The sequence below is a fragment of the Notamacropus eugenii genome, chromosome 3 (genome assembly GCF_028372415.1).
Source record: "Notamacropus eugenii isolate mMacEug1 chromosome 3, mMacEug1.pri_v2, whole genome shotgun sequence".
In the NCBI taxonomy this organism is placed as follows: domain Eukaryota; kingdom Metazoa; phylum Chordata; class Mammalia; order Diprotodontia; family Macropodidae; genus Notamacropus; species Notamacropus eugenii.
In genome coordinates, this window is record NC_092874.1 from 460,590,876 (window position 1) to 460,613,663 (window position 22,788).

The 22,788-nt window shown below is 39.6% G+C and overlaps 1 protein-coding gene across 7 annotated transcripts in view; it reads left to right on the forward strand.

The window, feature by feature from the left end:
• Positions 1 to 22,788, forward strand: part of LOC140497623 (cadherin-related family member 3-like) — a 111,262-nt gene that overhangs the window by 60,114 nt on the left and 28,360 nt on the right. For all 7 annotated transcript variants that reach the window (XR_011964795.1, XM_072598776.1, XM_072598777.1 and 4 more), the window contains 6 exons: positions 4,072 to 4,166; positions 9,838 to 9,945; positions 10,470 to 10,666; positions 13,187 to 13,364; positions 15,514 to 15,676; positions 18,792 to 18,894. Coding sequence is in view for 6 of the 7 variants with exons in the window: in XM_072598776.1 (XP_072454877.1) it covers positions 4,072 to 4,166; positions 9,838 to 9,945; positions 10,470 to 10,666; positions 13,187 to 13,364; positions 15,514 to 15,676; positions 18,792 to 18,894 (844 nt within the window). In the remaining variant the exon portion in view is untranslated. The remainder of the gene's footprint in view (positions 1 to 4,071; positions 4,167 to 9,837; positions 9,946 to 10,469; positions 10,667 to 13,186; positions 13,365 to 15,513; positions 15,677 to 18,791; positions 18,895 to 22,788) is intronic.

Here is a 22,788-nt window from a genome sequence, read left to right on the forward strand (position 1 = left end):
GTTTGCAGTTTCTCTGACCCAGAGAAACCAATGTTGCAATCCTGACTCGAGCACATGGAGTCTCAGTAACTACAGATCTACAACATAAAAAGACTATGTCCATGGTCCAGATAGACTTCTATTATATTATCTACACAAGTTATATTTCAGTGATCCTTACCCCTGGGCAGGTAGGAATTAGGTAGTGCCACAGACCTTCGAGACTGACATCACAATGATCAATCTAAGACCTTTAACATGACACATCAAAGAGTATTCTACATGTGGATTTACATGTAAATCTACATTCATTTTACATCATCAATAGCACCCTTCAGCACTATTAAAAAAGAGATGACTATAGTATAACATTGGTTGTGCTATAGTATAATTATATATAATATATATTATATACTGCATGGAGTACATAATGTAGTATTTAATATATAAAATTATATTATACATATAATATGATAAATATATTATAATTATATCATAGAATAACAATGCAGTCTAGGAGACTTCTTTTGTAATCATTTCACTAGTCTGGAAGTTTCTCCCACTAAACTTAGTTTTCATTTAAAATGATAAGTATGAAGCTATGAATAGGCAGTTTTAAAAACTTGCTTTCTTGAAGGTCAAGTTCACCATCAGAAATATGCTTAGAATTTGCTACTCTTCTCTATGGATATCTGGAAAAAGACTGCATGAATTAAAATTTAATTTAAATGGAATTATGGATCAGTAAATCAATTAATTGGGTAGCTAGGTGGTGCTGGGAGCCAGGAAAACGTGAGTTCAAATCTGGCAGACACCTACTAGCTGTGTTATCTTGGGCGAGTCACTTCATCCTATTTGTCTCTGTTTCCTCATCTGTAAAATGAGCTGGAGAAGGAAATGGCAAACCACTCCGGTATTTCTGCCACGAAAACCCCAAATGGGGTCATGGAGAGTTGTATGCTACTGAACAACAATTTCCTGACTCCAGGCCCATAGTTCTGTCTACTGCTCTACCAGCTGCACAAGGTGCAAAATTCTCCTCTTTGACTGAAATGGTGTTATTTAGCCTCGGTAGGAAGGAGTTTCCCAGAGAGAAAGATGAACGCTTGTGAAGGAGTGAGATTGAAGTGTCTGCTTATTCTAGTGCTAGTATCCATGCTTTCTTCTCTGCCGAGTGGTTTGCCAGGTCCTGGCTCAATTGCCAGGCGAGGTCATTAGCTTGCCTTGATTTCCTCCTCCCTCCTCCATGGTCTGCCCCTAATGCTAGTCACTTCACTTAAATTCATCCTCCATCATAGCTGAATGATAAGTACAGCAGAAAGAGATTTGGAATCAGAGGCACTGTGTTCAAATTTTGGCCCTGCTTTTTAGAATCTGCATGACCCTAGGAAAATAACTGTACTTCTCTGCACCTCAGTTTTCTCATCTGTAAAATAAGGGAGTTGGACTCAGTGATCTCTAAGGTCATTCTTGACTTTATGCATCTATCCTTATGATAGGCAGATTGCCTATTTTTTAATCTCCAGACTACAAAAACCATACAGATTGATTGGATGTAGACATCATTGTAGGGGGCGGAGAGAGGTATCATGAAGTAGTAGAATTTCTGTCAGAGGACCTGGGTTCAAATTCCAGGTCTGGTACCTACTACCTGTGTGACCTTGGGAAATTTAGGCCTCAGTTTCCTTACTTATAAAATGATAGGATTGGATCAGATGACCTAAATCTCTGATTCTAGCATTCATAATTTGCCTGTAGATCTTGCCTTTGCCTGGGTATCAAGAATTTGGCATTCCTCTGGCTATGTTTAGCTTTATTTTTGCTTTATTCAGACTAGATAGCTGCTAACATTTAGGGAATACTTTGAGGCTGGTGAAGAACTTGGTTTTCCCAATAACCTTGACGTGGTGTTCTGTTAGCTGTATACCTTTCTCTTGGGACCAGACTTGTGAATTCATTGGTGCAGGGAGCTGTCTATGAAGGCTTCCCTTCATCAAAGCAGTACCTGCTTTGCAGCATAGAAGCCCAGAGAGTTGTTTGGGGATCTTAAGAGATGACACTTTCCCAGGGTTACACATCCAGGACTTAAACCCAGGTCTTTTTAATTTCAAGGTGAGTTCTCTTTCCACTCTGCCATGCTTCCATCCAATCTTCTCCATAGTGAAGAAAAAATTTTGAGTGCATATTTGGTTTAGCTCTGTGTCAGATTTTGGGAAAATGAACACACATAATGGAACACAAATCCCCTCTCCAATAGATATAATGAGGGGCCATCAGGTCATTGTCAGGAGACTTCTAGGGAAGGAAAGAGGTAAAAAAAATATGGCATATAGCTAAGGGATTTTCCCATCCTTGAGGGACTATAATCTACATCATAGGATGATTGGTGATGCATATGATGCTTGATTTCTTCCTTATTTAACTTCTTCTTGGACATATTGAACTGGATGTGCCTTGGATATCTTAACCTTAACATGACCATAAGTGAATTCATAAACCCTCTCTTCTTCCCAACTTCCCTATTACTAGTAAGGGTACTGTCATCCTCCCAGTCACTCAAGCTTGTTACCTAGGTGTCATCCTTGACTCCTCCCTCTCTCATCCTCCACTCATATACACTTTATTGCAAGCCCTGTTGATAACATCCCTTGTTTATGCCTTCTCTTCTCTGATCTTGCCACCACCTTGCTTGGACTATTCTAATAGCCTGCTGGTTGGTCTCCCTTCCTCAAGTCCATTCTCTATTCAGTTATCAAATCAATCTTTTTAAAGTACAGGTCTGATTAGGTCACTCCCCTATTCAATAAACTCCAGTGGCTTCCTATTCCCATTATATCCTTGGATCAATTATAATAACCTGTATGGCTTTTAAAAAGTAATGTATTATATTTTTATTTATTTTGCTATACATTTCCCAATTACATTTAAAAAATGTATTTTTTAAATAAATTCACTTTCAGTTCCAAATTCCCAGTCTTCCTTCTGCCCCTGTCTTCTTGATTAAGAAAACAAAAAAAATCATACATATGAAGTCATGAAAACCATATTTCCACATCATCCATATTGCAAGAGATAAAAAGAGCCAAGAAAAAATGAAATGAACGAAAATATGCTTCAGTCTCCTCTTAGAGTTCATCTGTGCTGTCTTTGGAGGTAGATAGTATTTCATCATGAGTTGTTTGGAATTGCCATGGATCATTGTATTGATCTGAGTAGCTAAGTCTTTCATGGTTGATGATTGTTACAGTATTATTGTTACTGTGCATATGATGTACCTCTAGCTCTTTAAGTCTTCCCAGGTTTTTCTGAAAGTCTTTCACTCATCATTTCTTCTAGCACAACAGTATTCCATCACCATCATATACCATGGCTTGTTCAGCCTTTCCCCATTTGATAGGCATCCCCTCAATTTCCAGTTCTTTGCCACCACAAAAAGAGCTGCTACAAATATTTTTGTCCATATAGGTCCTTTTCCTTTGATTTCTTTGGGATATAGACCTAATAGTGATATTACCTTATCCCTTGAGCATAGTTCCAAATTGTTCTCCAGAATGGTGGACTGGTTCACTACTCCACCAACAGTGCATTAGTGTCCCTATTTTTCTACGCTGACTCCTTTTCTGTCAGGTCATCCAGCTTTGTTTGGCTTTTAATAGCCTTTCATAACCTGGATGCTTCCTATCTTTCCAGGTTTCTCACACATTTCTCCTGCCAATTGACTCTGCAATCCAGTGGCACGTGCCCCCTGGCTGTTCCTTACACACTGTCTCCTAACTCTGGGCATTTCCTCTAGGTGTCCCCCATGCCTAAAGTGCTCTCTCTCCTCATCTCCACCTCCTGGCTTCCTTTAAGTCCGAGATAAAATTGTCTTTTATAGGAAGCCTTTCCTGGTTCCCCTTAATGCTAGTTGCCTTCTTTCCAAGATTTGCCCTATTTACAACTTTGTAGTTGTTTGTGTATTGCCTCCTCCATAAGCTCTTTGAGGGTAGGGACTCCCCCACCCCCTTTCTTTGTATCTGCAGCACTTTTCACAGTGCCTGGGACATAGTCAGTGCCTAATTAATGCGTGTTGACTTGACTATCACCCAATAGTACATCATTTTCCCGGAGGATGCAGGATTTGCCATTGACGATGTTGGAACCATATCTACAACAGTGACTTTTGATTTCAGCAGAGGACCCAAAAGGTAAATAATGTAGGGAGATTTTGTCTGGTCTAAATGTTGCTCCTTTTGTGGAAAGTTCCCTTTCCCATACTTTCCCCATGATCCCTTGTGACATTCCCGTTCTATAGATGCTTTTAATATCAATAGAGGACATTGAAAATAAAGTCACTATTTGACTCTGCCTATATTCTTGCTACTGCTGACTTTTATAGAGAGAAGCAAATATGGTGCAGTAGAAAACACGTTGGATCTGGAATCAGACTTGGGTTCAAATCCTGATAAGCATTTATTAAGCACTTTCTTTGTGCGAAAGGTATGGTCGCTGTCCTCTAAGATCTTACATTCTACAGTTCATTTGTATAGGGGGTAGAAGGGTGGGAGATAAAGCATATAAGTGACCTTTGTAACTCATCTACTCTGCCATATTGGGCAAATCATTTAAAATCCCTAAGCCTCAGTTTCCTCATTTGTAACTTGAATGAGCAGCACTAGATAATCTTTGAGGTCTCCTCCAACTCTAAATAGAGGATTAAATTTATTTCCCCATTTAGAATTCATTCCCGACAACAGGGGTGCATAGAATAAGGCTGGATGGACTCTTGCCCCAAGCTCTATGGAAGTCTATGGACCAGGGAGAGTTTAAATATTTCTTTTTCCGTTTCTCAATGGAAACAGAACGTAGTCTTGTTTTGTAAGAGTGGTTATGGCCAGAAACATTCCCATTATGGTCCAGTGAACCTTAAAATTTACTAGGCCAATATCTTCTAGTTTCCTCCGTAGGATCGCAAATGCCACATGGGGAGGCATTGTGCACTGTTATTATTTTTATTTAACGTTGATTTTTAGGAGCTTCTTAGGTCTCAGGACACTTTACAGAAAATAATAATGTAGTCATAAACCACTCAAACCCAATCCGTTGTGAGCCTGAGCTGAGATTTCACCACCTCGCCCAAAGGAGGATGTCCCACTCCTTGCCCTCCTTACCTGCATGGTAACAACCTCAGCAGCTAGGAGCACCTGGCCTCAGCAGAGATTTTTGTGGGTTAGGACCTCAAGGCACCAACCAGGTCTATTTATCTGTTTTGTGCTACAGAACTCCTTAATTTACAGTGGTGTTTGTTTCTTTGGCGGAGAACTGATTAAAAAGCTGTAACCCATGTTCTCAACTCCAAAGAAAACCCAGAGAAAAATGAAGAATTATGATTTCTAAAAAAATTTTATTATCATTCTGTGTTTACTGCTATAGTACAACGAATCCTCAGTGTCATCAGTAGGTATATTCCTTCCAACACTTTCAACAACATGGCAATGCATCCGTGTTTGCCCATCCTGTGCTGCTCTTAAAGAATCAGATTTAGAGCTCCAGAGGTTCTTGGAAGTAATCAAGGGCAACCCCTTCATTTGGAAGTTCAGGGCTATACAGCTACTAAGTGTCTGAGGTAGGATTTAAACTGAGGTCTCTCTGGCTTCCAGGTTCAGTGTCCAAGTCCCTTGAGAATCATCCATGAGAGAGGATTTCCACCTCATATCTGCTAGTTTTGCATGTAACTTACAGAATTATGGACAGTATCTGTAGACAGAGGCATCTAGGTGGCCTCAGGAAAGAGTGCTAGGACTGGGGTCACGAAGATGTGAGTTCAAATTCCACCTCAACCATTTACTGTGTAACCCTGGGCAAATCACTTAACTTCAGTCTGCCTTAGTTTCCTCAACTGTAAAATGGAGACAATAATAACATTGTATGAGGATAAAATGAGATAATACATTTGAACTGCTAGTATATGTTTTCTTTCTCTCTCTCTCTTCTTTCCTTCCTTCCTTCCTTCCTTCCTTCCTTCCTTCCTTCCTTCCTTCCTTCCTACCTTCCTTCCTTCCTTCCTTTGTTCCTTCTTTGCCTTTTTTATATGGTAGAGATTATATATCTGTTTTCAAAATTATAATTACTTTAGTTCTCTAGGACTAAGTTGCAGTAAAATTGCCTATCTGCATTGGTAAAAGGGATTTCTCTACTTGACTCTACCTTCACCAATAAAATCACAAGTTCAGGTCAAAATAAATTATACATCTAATTAAATATGCATTAACAAATAGGAAAAAGGTCACTAATAACACACCACTTTTAAAAATTGACCTTTCAACAAATTAAAGTGAGACCCTTTCCCTTCCTTAGGTTCTGAGAAATTGGAGATTATTGCACCAAACGATGAAATTATCCATTTGTAAAATTTGAATCCACAATTCTTTTGTTAATGGTTCATGCAGAATTCCCAATAAAGATCAACAGAGTGCTCATTATTCTTTTCCTTCTTTCTTTGACTTTGGGGCTTTAATAGGTTCTAGGATCACTGAACCTTTAAGCAGGGATAGAGAAATTCCAGTGTGCCTCATTTACTCTTGTTAATTCATCCCTTCTGGGGAGATAGCAGCAGCAATGGAATCCCCATTGTTTGGCTTCTGATGAAAATATTGGAATGGCTCATTAGGACCTTCCTATCCTTCAATAAAGTACCCAGTATTCATTGAGCTAGATGAAGTGTAGTTAGAGGATTATAACTGGCTCTTATTCATTAGCTATTTCATTACATTTTCCCAATTAATAATTTAGTCTTATTAGATAAAAAGAATTTTTATCATGAATTTAAGTTCTTCAGAATCTGACCAGAGGTAGCTCAGGGTGCATGGTGCCGTGGGAAGGAAGCTGGACTTTAGAGTCTGGAAGAATTGAGTTAAAATTCCACCTCTGATACTACTAGTTGTGTGACCCTAGGTAAGTCCAATCTCTCTGAGGCTCAGCTATAAGATGGAGATCATAGATTTAGAACTGGAAGGAATCTCAGAGATCATTTAATAAAAAAAACTTCCGTTTTATAGGAGAGATAACTGAGGACCTGAGGGCTTAACTGACTTTCCTCAGTTAGCAGATCCACCCTAGAGATCAGAACATCTAATAATTAATAATCAATAAGCTTTTATTTAGTGTTTTATGTGCCAGGTTCTGGGCTATGTGGCAGAAAAACATAGAAATGCAGAGTCCCTGACTTCAAGAAACTTACATTCTAGAAGAGAATAATTATAGCATGTGCCTCATGGACTTGGTTTGAGCCTCAAACAAGATAATTTGTAAAAGAGCTTTGGGAACTTTAAAGGTTATACAAATGTCATTTCTTAGTAATCATCTTATTTTGGAAAAACCTGTGAAATCCTCAGAATGAGGTCTTTTTCTAAACAATCTTGAGAAAAAAATCATTCTGGACTGACTTTTCAGAGCACTTTGGGTTTAAGTTAAAGATAATTAGCTAGCTGCTAGCCAGCTAGGGCTCAGTGGATAGAGTACTGGACCTGGAGTCAGGAGGACCTGAGTTCAAATTTAGCCTCAGATACTCATTGGGGGACCCTGGGCAAGTTTAACCTCTGCTTTAATCCACTGGAGAAGGAAATGGCAAACCTTTCTCGATATCTCTGCCAAGAAAAACCCTCTACACAATATGGCCCACTGGGTAATAAAGAGTCGTGTGCTACTAACCAACAACAAGATCTAGCTATTGTCTATGAAATTAATTATATTTTTCTTCATTTAAATAAAAACACTTCTGGGCTTAATGAACCTCTAACCTCAAAATAGAAAAAAGGAATATTTCCATATACAAAGTAGAACTGAAAAAGATGATAAGACATGGAAACACAAATCTCTTGTGCATATAGCTTGCTAAAAGAATGTAATAAATACTCTGATTTGAATTCAACATGTCACATTCAAAGTTGTCCTGCTTATCTGTGTTTACTTTTGTGCTTCCTTTAGCTCTTGTGTGCATGTGCTTTTAAAATACTTCAATGACCCTTTTTTCTTTATTTTTTTTGTGACTCTCAACATCCCTCTCCATCCCACCCCAAACCCAAAAAGAAGGCACAATCATTGTAACAAATCAGAATAGTCAAACAAATCCCAACATTTGCCATGTCCCCAATATGTCATTCTGCACCTTGGGTCCATCACTCTTCTATTGGGAGGTGGGGGGTTGGGAGCATTTGCACCTATAGAATTAGAGTGAGAAATAAGCAAGGTTTGGGATTTTGCTGTTTTGTTCTTCTTTTTTGCTTTTGCTCTGAATTATCCAGATTTGCTGTCTAAATCAATACGATTATCCAGATAATTGCTGAGCTTGTCCCTTTACTTGGCTCTCGCAGATAGGATCATGTTTCCTGGGAAACAGCCTTGCCACCAAACCTTGCACCTGGGAGTTGAGGGGAGAGGCCAATACAATCAACAGTATCAGTTATGCATAGTGCCTCGTGTTAATGAGCCAAACAGTAATCTTCCTATTAGGAAACATCCAGCTTCCCCATAGCCTGGGCTCTCAGCCTCCAAATCCATAACCAGCTCTGCTGAAATGGAATCCCATTAATCATCCTACCCTTTGGATCTCCCTCCCTAATCGTTACACTAGTCAGAAGAGTTCCTGAAGCAAAATCCTTTGCTCTTGTCAATCAGTTTTCAATACTGAAAGGTTTGAGCTTGGAGAACTAACGGCTGGGGGATTGATTCTTAAAAAAAATACCTGGCTTAGTGTCACAGTAGGAAATAGTGTGAGCTAGTGGCAAGAGAGGCTGCATTTGGCTTTATACGACCCAGATTCAAATCCTCCTCTGTGACTTACTACCTCTCTGGGTCTCAGTTTCCTTAGGTGTAATATGAGGGCATTGAACAAGAGAACTGGATTTGGAGACAAAGGTTCTAATGATGGCTCTGCCACTTATGTCTGTGTGATATCAGTTGGCACCTTGTTTCTCATTCTCATCCTCACCTGCAGGACAAGAGAGTTAGGTAAGATACTCTCTGAGGTGCTCTCTTGATATAAGCCCATGAACCTGTGAAGAGTCATGATTGAGAAAGAAGGAAAAAAGCATTTAGAGAGTGCCTACTCTGTGCCAGGTGCTGTGCCGAGCACTTTACCATCATTATTTCACTTGATCCTCATGACAGCCCTAGGAAGTATGTGCTATTATTATTATTTTCATTTTATAGACGAAGAAACTGTAGCAAACAGTGGTTAAGTGACTTGCATAGTTAGTAAGTGTCTGAGGCCATGTTTGAATTCAGATCTTCCTGATTCCAGACCCAGTGTTCTATCCCCAGAACCACCCAGTTGCCTCCGCTTCATGGGACTTAAAGTGGAAAGGCACCTAAAATAGCATTATGCTAAACTTTCCCATGTCACAGGTCAAAAGATTTTAGATTTCATTTTGGAAGGGACCTTGGAGGTCATAAAGGTGCACTGGTGCCAAAAGAAGGGGGGAACCATCCCCCATGAATTCTGCCCTCAAACATGGTGGGGCCTGAGAGAACAGGGAACTTGGGAGAGGTATACTACAGAAGTGTGGGTGTGACAGCCCCTGGGAATAGATGTTCTACAGGTTCATGGAGGCAGACCAGTAAGAGGCATCTGGAGCATGTTTCATTTGCTCCTTGCTAGTTAAAGCCCTGGTATGCCCCTATGCCTAACTAATTTGACTATGTAGAGCATCACTCAATTCAAATGTGGTACAAGCAATGTGTTTGGATGAAGTTTTCACCAGTACAGCTGGTGAATTTGGTCCAAACAGCTGGACCAATCTTGTGTGCAGATCCAGCCTAGAGCATCCCTGCCTCCCTAAGTGCTCTCCTCAATTGTTTTTGATTATTTGTTTGTTTTAGCTTTTCACTGGTTATTAAAGTGGCTGACCCAGGAGGACTTTCCATCACGGGAAACCTAAAGATCTACCTAATCAATATCAACAATAAGCCCCCTATTCTCACTTGCAGGTAAGGAAATGAAATGTGTAATTTTACTTCAGCCTTGACATGGAATATGTCAAGGAAATCAGATGAAATTCATTATTAAACTTTTTGCATTCTAAAGCCTTTTGTGATGGTGGGCGGGGAGGAAATAAACATAAAACTTTAACAAAAAAATCTGATTAAAATTTTTTGTTTTTGCTCAAAGGTAGGAGAAACACCTAAGATATAAAATTCCCAAATGAAAAGGATTTTATTGAAAGCAACAGATCTTTAAAAAGAGAAATACTTTTGCCTCTGTACTAGAAGGATGTCAAAAATACTGAATGTCAGGGCAGCACATCCTTTGATTCATTGACCAGAGCCATCAAGATGCATGTCTAGCCTTCTCAGCCCCTAAGGAGGCTTCCCAAGGTCAATGTCATTACCCAAGAGCTTAGAAAACTGTGCTGGTGGTCAAGAATTTTAAGTGCCAGGCCCTTACTCTATAGGAAAGAGAAAGGACTTGCACTTTATTCAATACTGTTCTCATATTCCTTCCTTTAAATAAGTTTATTTAACATCAAAGAAGCAGTCCTGACTCCTACCCTGGTGAACTCAACCACCCCTACAGAAGGCAATATTACACTTGAAGAAGAAATTCCAGTGGGGAAAACTGTGGGTGCCTGCCAAGCTACTGATGAAGACCAGATGGGGCATCTCACCTTTGAACTGGACCCAGGGAACAGATACTTTGCTATTGATAAAGGTGGGCCAGGAATTGGTCTTGGATCTTGAAAGTAGTGGGGTTCAGGGAAAAGTATTGGCTTTAGAGTCTGAAGGCTGTTTTCAAATGCTGGCTTTTCTGCTTCCTACATGGGTGACCTTGAGCAGTAATTTAACTCCTCACTGCCTCAATTCCTCATGTGTAAAATCAGAGCTGTAGATCAGATGATCTAAAGTCCCTTTAAGCTCTAAAATTTAAGTGTTAATTCATGGTATTTCTTTCCTGATAGACTCTCTAACTGGTATCAAAATCAATCAATGAGCACTTAATAAATGTTTACCATATGCCAAGCACTACTCTAAGAAAAAGCAAAAATAATCCCTATCTCCAGGGAGTTTACAATCCAAAGGTTCCAGTTCAGGCTGAAGAAAACTATGAGAATTTTTGGTACAGTGAAATTCAGCATTGTTTTCTCCAAGCTGGTTTGATTACTGGAAACTCTCAACTCAAATTCCCAGCCCTGCTACCAACATAAAAACTGTGTAGACAGCCTGCAGTGAGTCAAAATGACCAAATCATTCAATTTCTTGGCACTGTCAAACTGGTTTAATGTCAGAAATGGGTATAATTTTATCAGTGGAAATGCCAATAAAAATGATACATTGGCAGCTGCTTTGTGCCTGCACTCTGAGGACCATGGGGCCTTCTTTGACTTGCAACTGAAACCTTCTATATGTCTTGTCTCCCCCATTACAATGGGAGCACCATAAGAAAGGAGATTATTGTAGTTTTCTGTTTGAATTTCCATCAGTTAAGACTGGTCTTTGCACGTAGTAAGTGCTTCATAAATGCTCTTACTTTCATTTATTCACTTGGATTCTTTCTTCTGTCTCTCTTTTCTCTGTCTCTCCCTCTCTCTTCCCTTTTCCCCTCCCTCTCTCTCTTCCAACCCCACCCTCTTTTTTCCCCTTTCCCCAGTGGGGGAAGAAATCTTAAGGATGCCTTACAATAAAGACTCAGGATTAGAGCAGCATTTTTTCAATAATTTCAACTGTCCAGTGAAATCAAACTGTAGAGCATCTAGTCAGATAACTTACCTTAAGAAATAGTTCGGAGTTGGGGGTGGGGTGGTTAGGTGGAGCTGGGGGCCTGAATTAGTCATAGGTGTATTCACTGCCTGAATACACCAGGTAAATGGTTAGCTTTCTACTTTAGTTTGTCTGTAGATGAAACAAAGTGATTCTCTGGAATTATTTCTAGTAGGGTATGTGAACATTGAAACAGAGCCTATAGCAGTCTACCAAAAATACTTTGTGTCATATTTCGGCAGCTAGGTAGCGCAGTTGATAGGGTGCCGAGCCTGGAATCAGAATACTCATCTTCCCGAGTTCAGATCTAGCTTCATACACTTACTAGTTGTGTGACCCTGGGCAAGTCATTTAACCCTATTTGCCTTTGTTTCCTCATCTGTAAAATGAGATGGAAATGGCAAACCATTCTAGTATCTTTGCCATGATAACCACGAATGGGGTCACAAAGAGTTGGGCATGACTGAACAACTTTTCTATTTACTCTTGCCATGCCAAAAGTTAATAGAATCAACCAGTGCCTTTTTGGAGTAAACAATTAATCATCAGTTTTCTGAAATATACTGTAGGCTTCAATCCAGTTTCAAACTACTTGTTTATTGGTGTAACAGTGATTCTCTAGTTTCTACTTTTTGAAGGCTAGGTCTGTTACATGTCTTCTCTCCCTCAGGGTTCTCTAGTAATGTTAAGGAAGTTGAGAGGTTTCTAGTTTCTGCCATTAGCTTCCATGAGCACCTGTTGTATTCCTCCAGTTTAAGGTCCTGGTGCCCTAGTTCCATTCAAACAGTCAACAGTCAGTTTAGCCTTTACAAAGGAATGTTTATTGTAAAAATGTATCACAAATATGCAAATATCCCTCTTGACACCTGAAATATAATCCCCCACCCCTAAATCCTCCTCAGTTTCTGTGAATGAGTAGATTCAGTGTATAGCTTAACTCAATACCTACTCAACATTAGTCCCACCATTTTTTAGTCTAAAGCCACCTTAGGCTCATGTCCTGGACCCTGGTTTCTAAAGGCTTTCCTGCTGTTCAAGTAGCAACATCTTGCCTGCAATTCTGGCTCCTAGATCTTCATGACTCTGGCTCCAGTTCCAGGGAATGAGACTCCACACACCTAGAACTGAGAAAGACAAATGAAACAAGAACAAATCCCCAAGCTTGTTTCTCAGATCCTCAGTTGTTAAAGGGGGACAAAGCTGCCTTAAGTTTAACAGTGTTAATGATGATTCAGTTAATCAGTGGAAAGAGACTTCTCTCACCCATGTGGTTAGGCGAATGCAGAATGAAGTAGGTCCTTCGCATCTCCTATTTGGATGCCTTTATCTTAGTTGATCTTGGCATGTGCCAAAGACTCATTATATTCATTTATATTAGAACTTTCTTTAAAAATTTCTCAGGACTTTTGTGTGTAGTGAGAATATTTTGAAACATACCATTCCCCTTTGCAATGAAATTGTCTTGATGTTCCAGAGGGTGGAACTGTGATGATCGCTAACCGTCTGGATCTGGAGCAGGTTGACTTTGTGAGTGTCCAGTCCTTTACCATTAAGGCATGTGATGAAGACCAGCACTGTGCAACTATTCCTGTGATAGCGTACATTCATGGGATCAATGATAACCCACCATTCTGTGACAAATATTTGTACAGGTGAGCTCAAGAGGTGGGGTAGAGAAAGATTTAGGAGTCAATTAGGTAGCTACTAGATCAGTTGAGTTTCTTGACTATTTCGTATAAATTCTCTAATTCTCTACTTAGTGCCATTCAGGTATGGCATGTCAGTATTGAAAACAAGGTCTCCTAGAGCAGATTCCCTCCAGAACATTCTCCATCATTTCTTAATGAGTTACATGCTTGGTTAAGTCTTTCTCTTCATTTTAACTCCTCTCATTCTAGGATGACTTCACCCTACATACTGGTGTTCCCTCAACAGCCCTAACTTCCCATTTCTTTAATCTTCTCAGTTCCCATAACTTACGCTTCCATTTTGTTTCAGCTACATACAAGATGCTCATAACACCTGCAAGTGTTCTATGTCTATCTTCAAGAACTCTAAATTTCCTTTATTTGATCATTATATTTTATCCTTCCATTTTCCCTTCTTCCTCACTCCTCCTAAGCCTTCATGACCACTAATCCCCCCATTCCTTACTGTTTTCTTCGGCCACCACTTATTCTATTCTGTTCTCTATTTTGCTCCCTTATTGAATCAGTTCGACATTATGCTCCCCTCTGCTCTTAAACTTTCTTTTTCCTTGTTCTGTTGCTGATCATACCTTGCCAAACTCTAACCTTGGAGGATTCTGCCTTCTATTTCCTTTGCTTCTATTTATGTGCCATTTTAAGTGAGTAGTACTCATTAATTTTTACATCAGATGCTTTGCTTCACAAAGGCTTGTTAATTCAATTACTTATCAGGTGACCAAGGGGGACAGAGAAGCATAATGCAGATTTAGGGTCTACAAGTTGAGGATTTGAGGGTCCCTGGTCCAGAGACTTTCTCCTATCTCAAACTATTCTCCACATCTAAAGTAGGTTCCACTAAAAGAAAGTCTTGAAATCTAATACCTAGATTAAGCAGTTCTCAAAAGGATTCAGGGAGTCCGAAGAATATAAAGCTCGTTGGATTAGGAGTTGGAGGAGTAGGATTTGACATGCATTGTTATTACTTATTACTTATGTGACTTTGGACAAATCTTTTTTTTTCTTTGCTAGACCTTCATTTTATAATTCATAAATGAGGAGATTAGACTAGATGAACTCTCTATCTCTAAATCTATGATCTTGGAATGATTTCCTCTTCTTTTGGGAAACATTTTCCTGGGTGTTTTTTGATTGCACACCATGAGACAATAAGCTTCTTGAAAGTGGGAATTGTTTCGTTCTTACTTTCATACCATCAGCATCTTGCACGTAGTACCTTGCATATAGTAGATTCTTAATAAATGCTTGCTAAATTGTTAAATTCAATTGTTGGTCTCTGTGAACTATTCCAAGGGAAGAGAGTGATTCTATATGTCTACATTACAACGTTATGATAATTTGTATAGACTAAAACATTCAGATGGAGTTATGATCTCATTGATGTGAAACAATTTAAATGAAATCACCATGGTTTTAGTCAGTTGTTAATTAAGTGATTTAAATTAAATGCTAAAAATTTAGTGAATCATAGTTCATCCACATCTGATCATTCTGTGGCGCTCATCCATGGGTCCCATACGTTTGCCTTACCAGTCTACACACCATGCTGGACATTTTCTTTTCTCTTTTTTAACATTACAAGGGTATCAGGAAAGTACTTAGGATTTCCACCTGTCATCCTTTACCCTCATCGTGGGACCAGCCCATCTTTTTTAGTTATACATTTCCCAAATAAAATTTTTGATTTCTGTTCTTTGACATATATTGTATATATAGACATATATTCTAACCATTATCTCCCAGTGTTTATGATTAAGCATTGCATGTAAAAAGAAGATCACATACTTCTCATCCTCAAAAACCTTATAATCTAAATAAGGGGCAATGCATTTTTTTCTTATATGATTATGGCCGTAAGTATTTCTTTTGAAATTATTTTCTTTTTGGTTTATCGATTTATTTTCTTTCAGTAGAATGCAAACACCTGGAGGTCAGGGACTGTTTTATTCATTCTCATACACCATGGATCTCTTTCCTGTCCCATGGGTAAAGTAATTTTCATTTCTTAGGAGAGTATTGGATTGATGGATATTTATGAAATTTCTGTAGTTTTGAAGAATGTTAATTCTGAAGGCATGTTTCTCTATTTTTAAAGGTATAGAGGCATTGAGGTGATTGCAAATAAAACTATTGTTGCTAAACTGGTGTGTCATGATCTTGACAAGTCCCCTGATGTGCTTCAGTATGTTCCTAATAATGGACCACTTGGTGAGGGAGCATTATTCGAACAAATGCCAGACTTTGATAATATCATATGGGTGAGTATTAGTTACCAGAGAAGCCAATGTGAAATAGGGGAAAAAGAGTTCAATTGGGCCTCAGAAAACTTAGGCTCCGATCTTGGCTTGGCCATTTATAATCTGTGTGACCTTAGGGGGTAAGGGGTGTTCAGGGAGGACTAGCACCTCTGGTGTGAGGGCTTGCTGAGCTTTTTCAGGGCTGCTCACCTATCTTTGGTGTCCATCCAACTCTCACTTGTAGCTCCTAAAAGCTGTGGTATGTGTGGCAGCCATAGTCCAGTAAAACCATCTCAGTAGATGCTTTAAACCAGCTTGAAAGTAGCCAACAGGCTCCACACTTGTTGGTGAGTTAGGGGGGTGTCTAATCTAAACATATGAAAACTTCTCCTGGTAGAATGGGCAGATAAAAATAATTTGTTCCGAAAGGCACGAAGGCGGCCAAAGCTGGTACTCTGGAGTGCTTAGATCATGGTCGAACATCAAAGATGCCAAGGTCATCCCCTGCATCCTGGGCCATTGCCGGTCATCCTGACTTTTATCTTGCACTGGACTTCGATGACTCTGAAAGACAGAGGCCGACTTCTCTGTGTATCTTTGCCTCACTTAAATCCATCATCCAACTTTTGTGCGAGTCAAGATATTATCCACAGCGATGTCATTGTTCTTCTTTGAAAATGAAGGACAAAGATCGTAGATAACTCACCTCACTTCTCTGGGCCTGAGTTTCCTCACTTGTAAAATGAAGGGATTGCACAATTCACCCCAAAGTCTCTTTCAGGTCTAAATCTATGATCCTATGAATACATCAGCCACATTTCATCTGAGCCCTGCCCTTAGTCAGTGGGAATAGAAAGAAAAGAAGTTATTTGGGAAAAAAAGTCCTTGTTCCTTAAATGGAAAGTTAATTACTCAATCAATGTCTCTATGTCTGCCTTAATTTTCTTCTTTGTAAAATGAGAACAATAGATTCTACCCCTAATTAATTCAGGAAAAGGAACTGGGGACCATGAAATAGCTTGATTTCCTGAGGGAGAAACTCTGTATCACAGCCAGGACAATGCAAGCTACTTTTCCTGGGAACTACCAACCTGTCAGCCTCCTCCCAAACCCTACATAGTCCTCCACCTTCTGGCCCTTCTATTGATAGAGGAGCCACACTGAAGATAGTGACAGGGCTTAATTGTTCTTTAACTAGTTGGGGCTCTCTCCCTGAGGACATCACATCCCTCTGCCACCCAACTGCTGCTTATTTTCCTTTTTGTTCCAAGTCCTAGTTCCTGATTGCTTGGAGTTACTTTTCCCTGCCCTCAGATGCTGGGGAGCCAGCCCCATTTGTTATTGGTCATGGCTGAGGAGAACCACTGATCAACCTTCTTTCATTGGGGCCACCCCCTAGCTTCCTTAATAGATTCTGAATGCCAGGAGTTGAGCTTGCACAATCTTCTTGAATTTTAGAAACATACACTCCATGATAAGGGTAGTGGAAAGAGGTCATAGAATTGGAGAGTGGGTTTGGAAGGGATCTCAGGAGCCTTTCTTTCAACCCTTTTGTGCATTTACTTTAAAGATCAGGAAACTGAGGCTCATGGAAGTTAAATGACTTGCCCAAGGATCCACACAGGTATAAGCATCAAAGGTGGGATTTGAACCCAGGTTTTCTGACTCTGATTTGTATATCACAAATGTGGCAAGAGAACCCAGGGGATCTGAGTTCTCTAGAGCTCTGGCTCTAGTTGTGTGACCTGAGACAAACTACTTCCTGAGTCCAGGCTACACTTTCTCATCTGAAAAATGATGTGGATTGACTAATGAAACTTTAAGTTCCCCCTTTTAGCTCCAACTTTTTGTGTTTCTGATATCTTATGTCTTATTTTAAAAAAACTATACCAAATTGTGTCATTTTTTGAATATTCCCATTCTCCTCCAAACCAAATTTAGGCAAGTTTAACACCGATGTTGAGTCTGTATGTATGTAATGTAAAATATTAAGCAGATCATTCAGTAATATCCAAACATCCAGATGTTCGTTTGTCATGTAAACACAGACTGTCTTACTTTTTGCCAGGACAGATGCTAACATTACTGGTACGAATACAACAACATTGGGTTGTATTTGGAGTTTGTGGCATAGCACTGCACATAGGTGAGATGGGAGTTATATCAAGAAATCCTTTGGTGCTTCCATTGAATGCAGATTCAAGATGGCGCCATCTTATACCAAATTCTTTATCTTTTTATAGTGAATGTCCAGTATATTCATGAGCTTTCTTGGGAGCTAGTGGGTTCTGCCTCATTGGATCCCTTCAAACAAAGGATGGATGATCACTTTTTTTTTCATGCATAGGGGAGACTAGATGGACCCTGACTTTCTTTCTAACTCTGAAATTTCTGTGATTCATAGGATCACAATCTGAGATTTTTACAATTCAATATAATCCAATATAGTTCTAATCAATTTAATTTTCAATTCAACAGCATTCAGTAAGCCCTACGGTGTTCAAGGAGAGGCAGCTTGGTGCAGGGAAAAACTATCTTCCCTTATATATTGCTTTACAAAATATTATCTCCTTTACTATTAACCGCAACCGTGGGAGGTGGCTTCTGTCATTTTCCCCATATTATAGAACACTGATCCTGGAGCACGTAGGCCTATTAGAGTTCCATCTCTGTCACTTATTAGTAGTGTGACCAAGAGCAAATTGTTCAACATGTCTTAACCTCATTTTCCTCACGAAGAGGATTAATAATATTTACATCATTTTTTGCATTAACTGCTTGCCTGGATCGTCTCCTAGGTAGAGTGTTTTTTAAACTTTAAGCTACTGTATAGATGTCTATTATTAGACACTGAGCATACAAAGATGAAAATGGACCTACCTCCCACCCTGAAGGAATATGTAGTTTAAATAAGAATGCAGTTCAGATCTGATTAGGTAATTGTAGTTATAAGGTTATTTCTTCTGAAATTATTTTCCTTTTGGTTTATTGATTTGTTTTATCCCGGTAGAATATAAATTCTTGGAAGGCCAAAGCTAATTTTTTTATCTGTTTCTCTAGGGCCTAGCTAGCAGAGTCTTGTACATAAATGTTTGTTGAACTGATATATTCCTATTATTGTTGCATCTTTTCCCAGGTGACCAAAGACTTGGATTATGAAAAGCCAGAGGCTTCTGCAGTGGGTCATACCTATGAGATGATGGTTTCTGTCTTTGATGACACCAGGCCCTCCCATACAGGTAAGCTCATCCAAAAGTTATCAAGGGGTTTCTAGGCATTCTCTTGATCAAATGATGCTTAAAACCTGGAGAAGAAACCAACTTTTCTCATCATTATCCTGGAATGTCAAAGGTTCATTCAAAGAGGAACAGCCTAGGTAGAAGAAACAAGGAGAAAAAGAGCAGTAGGAAACTCCCTTTGGGGTCTTCACTAACTTAGGGAAACAGCTGTGATCATCTTGGACCTTTTAAACTCACAGCAGAGGTTAGAGTGATTTGATATATTGGTTGTAGGTTCTTTGGAGCTAGGAATACATGAAAAATATAGGTTCTATATCTTTTGTTGTCATACCTGGCTGAATTTCTGCCAGAGATTTATTATCTGAAAACTTTCATATGTTTGGTATCACATGAACCTAGCTTTTGTTTGATTGAGTGGTTTTTCAGTGTTGTAGTTTCAATATTTTGGAGTCAGGAAATGCAGTAGGAGTTCAAGGAAAGCATAGCGTGCCTACCCCTAAAGATTAGTACATGAATCTATAGTATGCCACTGCCTGGAACATGAGGGTGAATCTAATAGGAAGAAATTTAATAGGGAAAAAAGCAAAATATCACCTTTGTGTTAAAAAAATCAATTCCATGAGTACAAGAAGGGGGAGGTATGACTAAACAACATTTATTGGAAAAAGAACTGCAGGTATTAGAGGATGACAAGTTCAACATAAATCAGATGTATTGTATGGCAGCCTTAGAAAAGTTAATATAAGTTTAGATTGCCTCAAGCATGGGATGATATCCAGGACTGGGGAGGTGATAGTCTCATTGTATCCTGCCCTGGTCTGGAGACTCTGGAGTATTGTGTTCAATTCTGGGAGCCACATTTTAAGAAGGACATTATGAAGCTACAGTGCATTTGCAAACAATGTTCAAAGGAAGGCAATCAGGACAGTGAAAGACTTGACTTCATGAAGGAAATTAGGGCTATTTGGCCAGTATAAGAGAAGACTGAGGGAGGACATGATGGATGTCATCAAGCATTTGAAGGGCAGTCAGGTGGAGGAGAGAACAGCCTGGTTCAAGTGAGCCCCAGAGGGTAGAACTAGAAAATTGGGTAGAAGAGACAAAGAGATGGATTTAGGCTTGATGGTATGAGCTGCCATGAGAGTCAATGGGTTTCCCTTCGCTGGAGTCTTCAATCAAAGGCTGGTTTAACTACTTGAGAGGCCACCTGGTGTAGTGGATAGAGAGGAGATGGAAAAACTTGGATTTGAAATCTGCCTCAGACACATTAGCTAGATGACCCTGGGCAAATCTCTTAACCACTCTCCCTTCAATTTCCTCATCTTTAAGTTGAGAGGAGTTGGACTGTTCATCTCTGAGGTCCCTTTCAGCTCTGAATATGCTCTCCATTATATTGTAGAAAGCATCCTTGTTTATAAAGAAGTAGAATTAGATGACCTTTGGGATTCCTTCCAACTTAGAGAAGCTGTAATTCTCTCATCTTCCTACAGCCCTACCTATGAAGGTTCAGGATCCCTGCCACCTCTCCATGCTCCTAATGCCTATGGTTTCCTCCATTTGGGGTTCACCTCTGGCTCATCAGAATGCATTTGAGTTAGCCTCTGACTATTCTGATTGGTGGAGCTTGTACCATTTCATATAAAACACTCATTTCCTAGGCTGGTCTTTCAGGAAGGCACCTTTGGTCTGGGGCTTTTCTTCTTATTATCTGTTTTTCCTATCCAGCCAACTAGATGCCAATCCATCTCACCCTCCTAACCCCATCTTACCCCAAAAATCCTTACTTGTTGTACTCAATCCACATCCTCTCTGGCCTGAAAAAATTAACACATTCCCAGCAGCTGCTTGTGATAGATGCTTGGAACACAGCACATGTGGTTTATTCTATTTTTATAGGGATGCTAATTAGCCTGGATTTGTTCTTTTATGGATGATATAAAACCCATGCTAGGGCGTAATCATTAACAACACCTGCTCTTGGATCGCATGAATGGAGTCACTAAAGGAAATATTGAGGTTCTGACATAAACCATTTTTCTCGATGGATGGATGTGGAATGTCATTATGGTTGTGGTTGATGGACCTTGGGATATACTAAGCCTTGTTGAAATTTATACAGCCCTTTGATGCTTGCAAAATGCCTTCAACTCATTGGTTCTTGAAGCCTTGTTGGTGACGGTGTGACTATGTGATAATGATGTAAGTCTGAGGCAAGGGTGTGTGTCCTGGACCCTTGGGCAGTTAGTCTGAGCAAGCATATGGATCCTTTCTTGGAATCTTGTTTTAAAAGCACAAAATAAAATACAGAGGAAAAAAATATTGTGAAATGCTCTTATCAAAATATTAAAAAACAAGTTGATGGAACCCAAGTGAAGAACTACTGGTATAAGAAGAATATTTATGAAGATCATTCTCTTCATGTCACAGTTAAGGAAATGGAGAATCAGAGAGAAGTTAAGTGACTTGCTCATGGTCATGCAGCTAGTGAGTGTCAGAGTCAGAATGTGAACTTATGACTCCAAGTCTTTTTAACCAAATGCTCCATCCCTTATACCATGTCAACTGGTACTTATCTCTCCCCTCTGCTAAATATTCTTTTTAATCCAATGTTCAGCCTATGAACTTTTAGGAGTTCTCCATTTTTGCTTCTCATCAACAAACATTTATTAGGCACCTACTGTGTACCAGGCACTGTGCCAAGTGTTGAAGATATAGGCAAAGGCAAAAACACAGTTCCTGCCCACAAGGAGCTCACATTCTAATGGGAGAGATAGATTCAAACAATTACATACATACAAGAGATATAATCACAGAGTAGATAGAGTACTTCTCTCATTTGAGTCCTTTCCCCATTAGTAGGACCATTTGAATTTGCAGGTCAGGAGATAAGAATTTCTCATTTGACTTTTGAGAAGTTGGTCCCTGGAAGAGATGAATATGAATTCCTATGCATGAGAAGCATTTGAAATTACCTGGGAATCAGTCTAATCGCTGGAGAGAAGGAAGGTTGGTGGAAGGGGGATAGATAAAGGCAAATCCCAGCTCCATCGAATGGTGCCACAGGGGACCTTGGATAAATCACTAAATTTCTCTGGGTCTCAAAATTCTCACCTCCAAAATGGGAACATTGGACTAGATGGTCTCTAAGACAATTTCTAGTCTCATATCTCTGATCTTACGATGTAAGTCAGAGGCTGGGTGATGGGTGAGCACATGAGCTAGTTCCTGCCCTAGATACAACTGTGACATTGGCTAGGTTTGCCTCCATTCCTCTAGTCTTTATCTCTTCTCCTAATTCATAATCTCAGGTGCTCAGAACTTTCTTGGCCCCCTCCCCTTGCTTCTTTCTCTCTTATTGATATCTTCTCTGGAGCAGCGGGGTGGTATAGTGGATAGAATACCAAGTCTGAAGTCAGAAACACTTGAGTTCAAATCTGGCCTCAGACACTTACTAGCTGTGGGACCCTGGACAAGTCACTTAAACTCTGTTTGCCTCAGTTTTCTGGAGAAGGAAATGACAAGCCATTCCAGGATCTTTGCCAAGAAAATCCCAAATGGGGTGATGAAGAGTTAGACTTGAGTGAAATGACTGAAGAAAAACCAGTATCTGTTCTTAGGAAAGGACCTGAAACTTTTCTGTAACGTAGAGCTGACTGACAAGGTCTCCTGAAGGTCTTTTCATTTTAACAGGGATTAAAGATAAAGGCAATGCAGTATATTCTTCACCCATCAGCATGAAGGCAAGCAGACTCTTCCATGCGTCTTGATGTTCACTATGTAGGCAGTAACCTATAGTTTAGCTTCATTTCAATTCATGCAGTCAAAAAAACTTGAGTTAAAGTCCTGCCTCAGAGATAGAGTAGCTGAGAGACCCTGGGAAAGTCTCTTAACGCC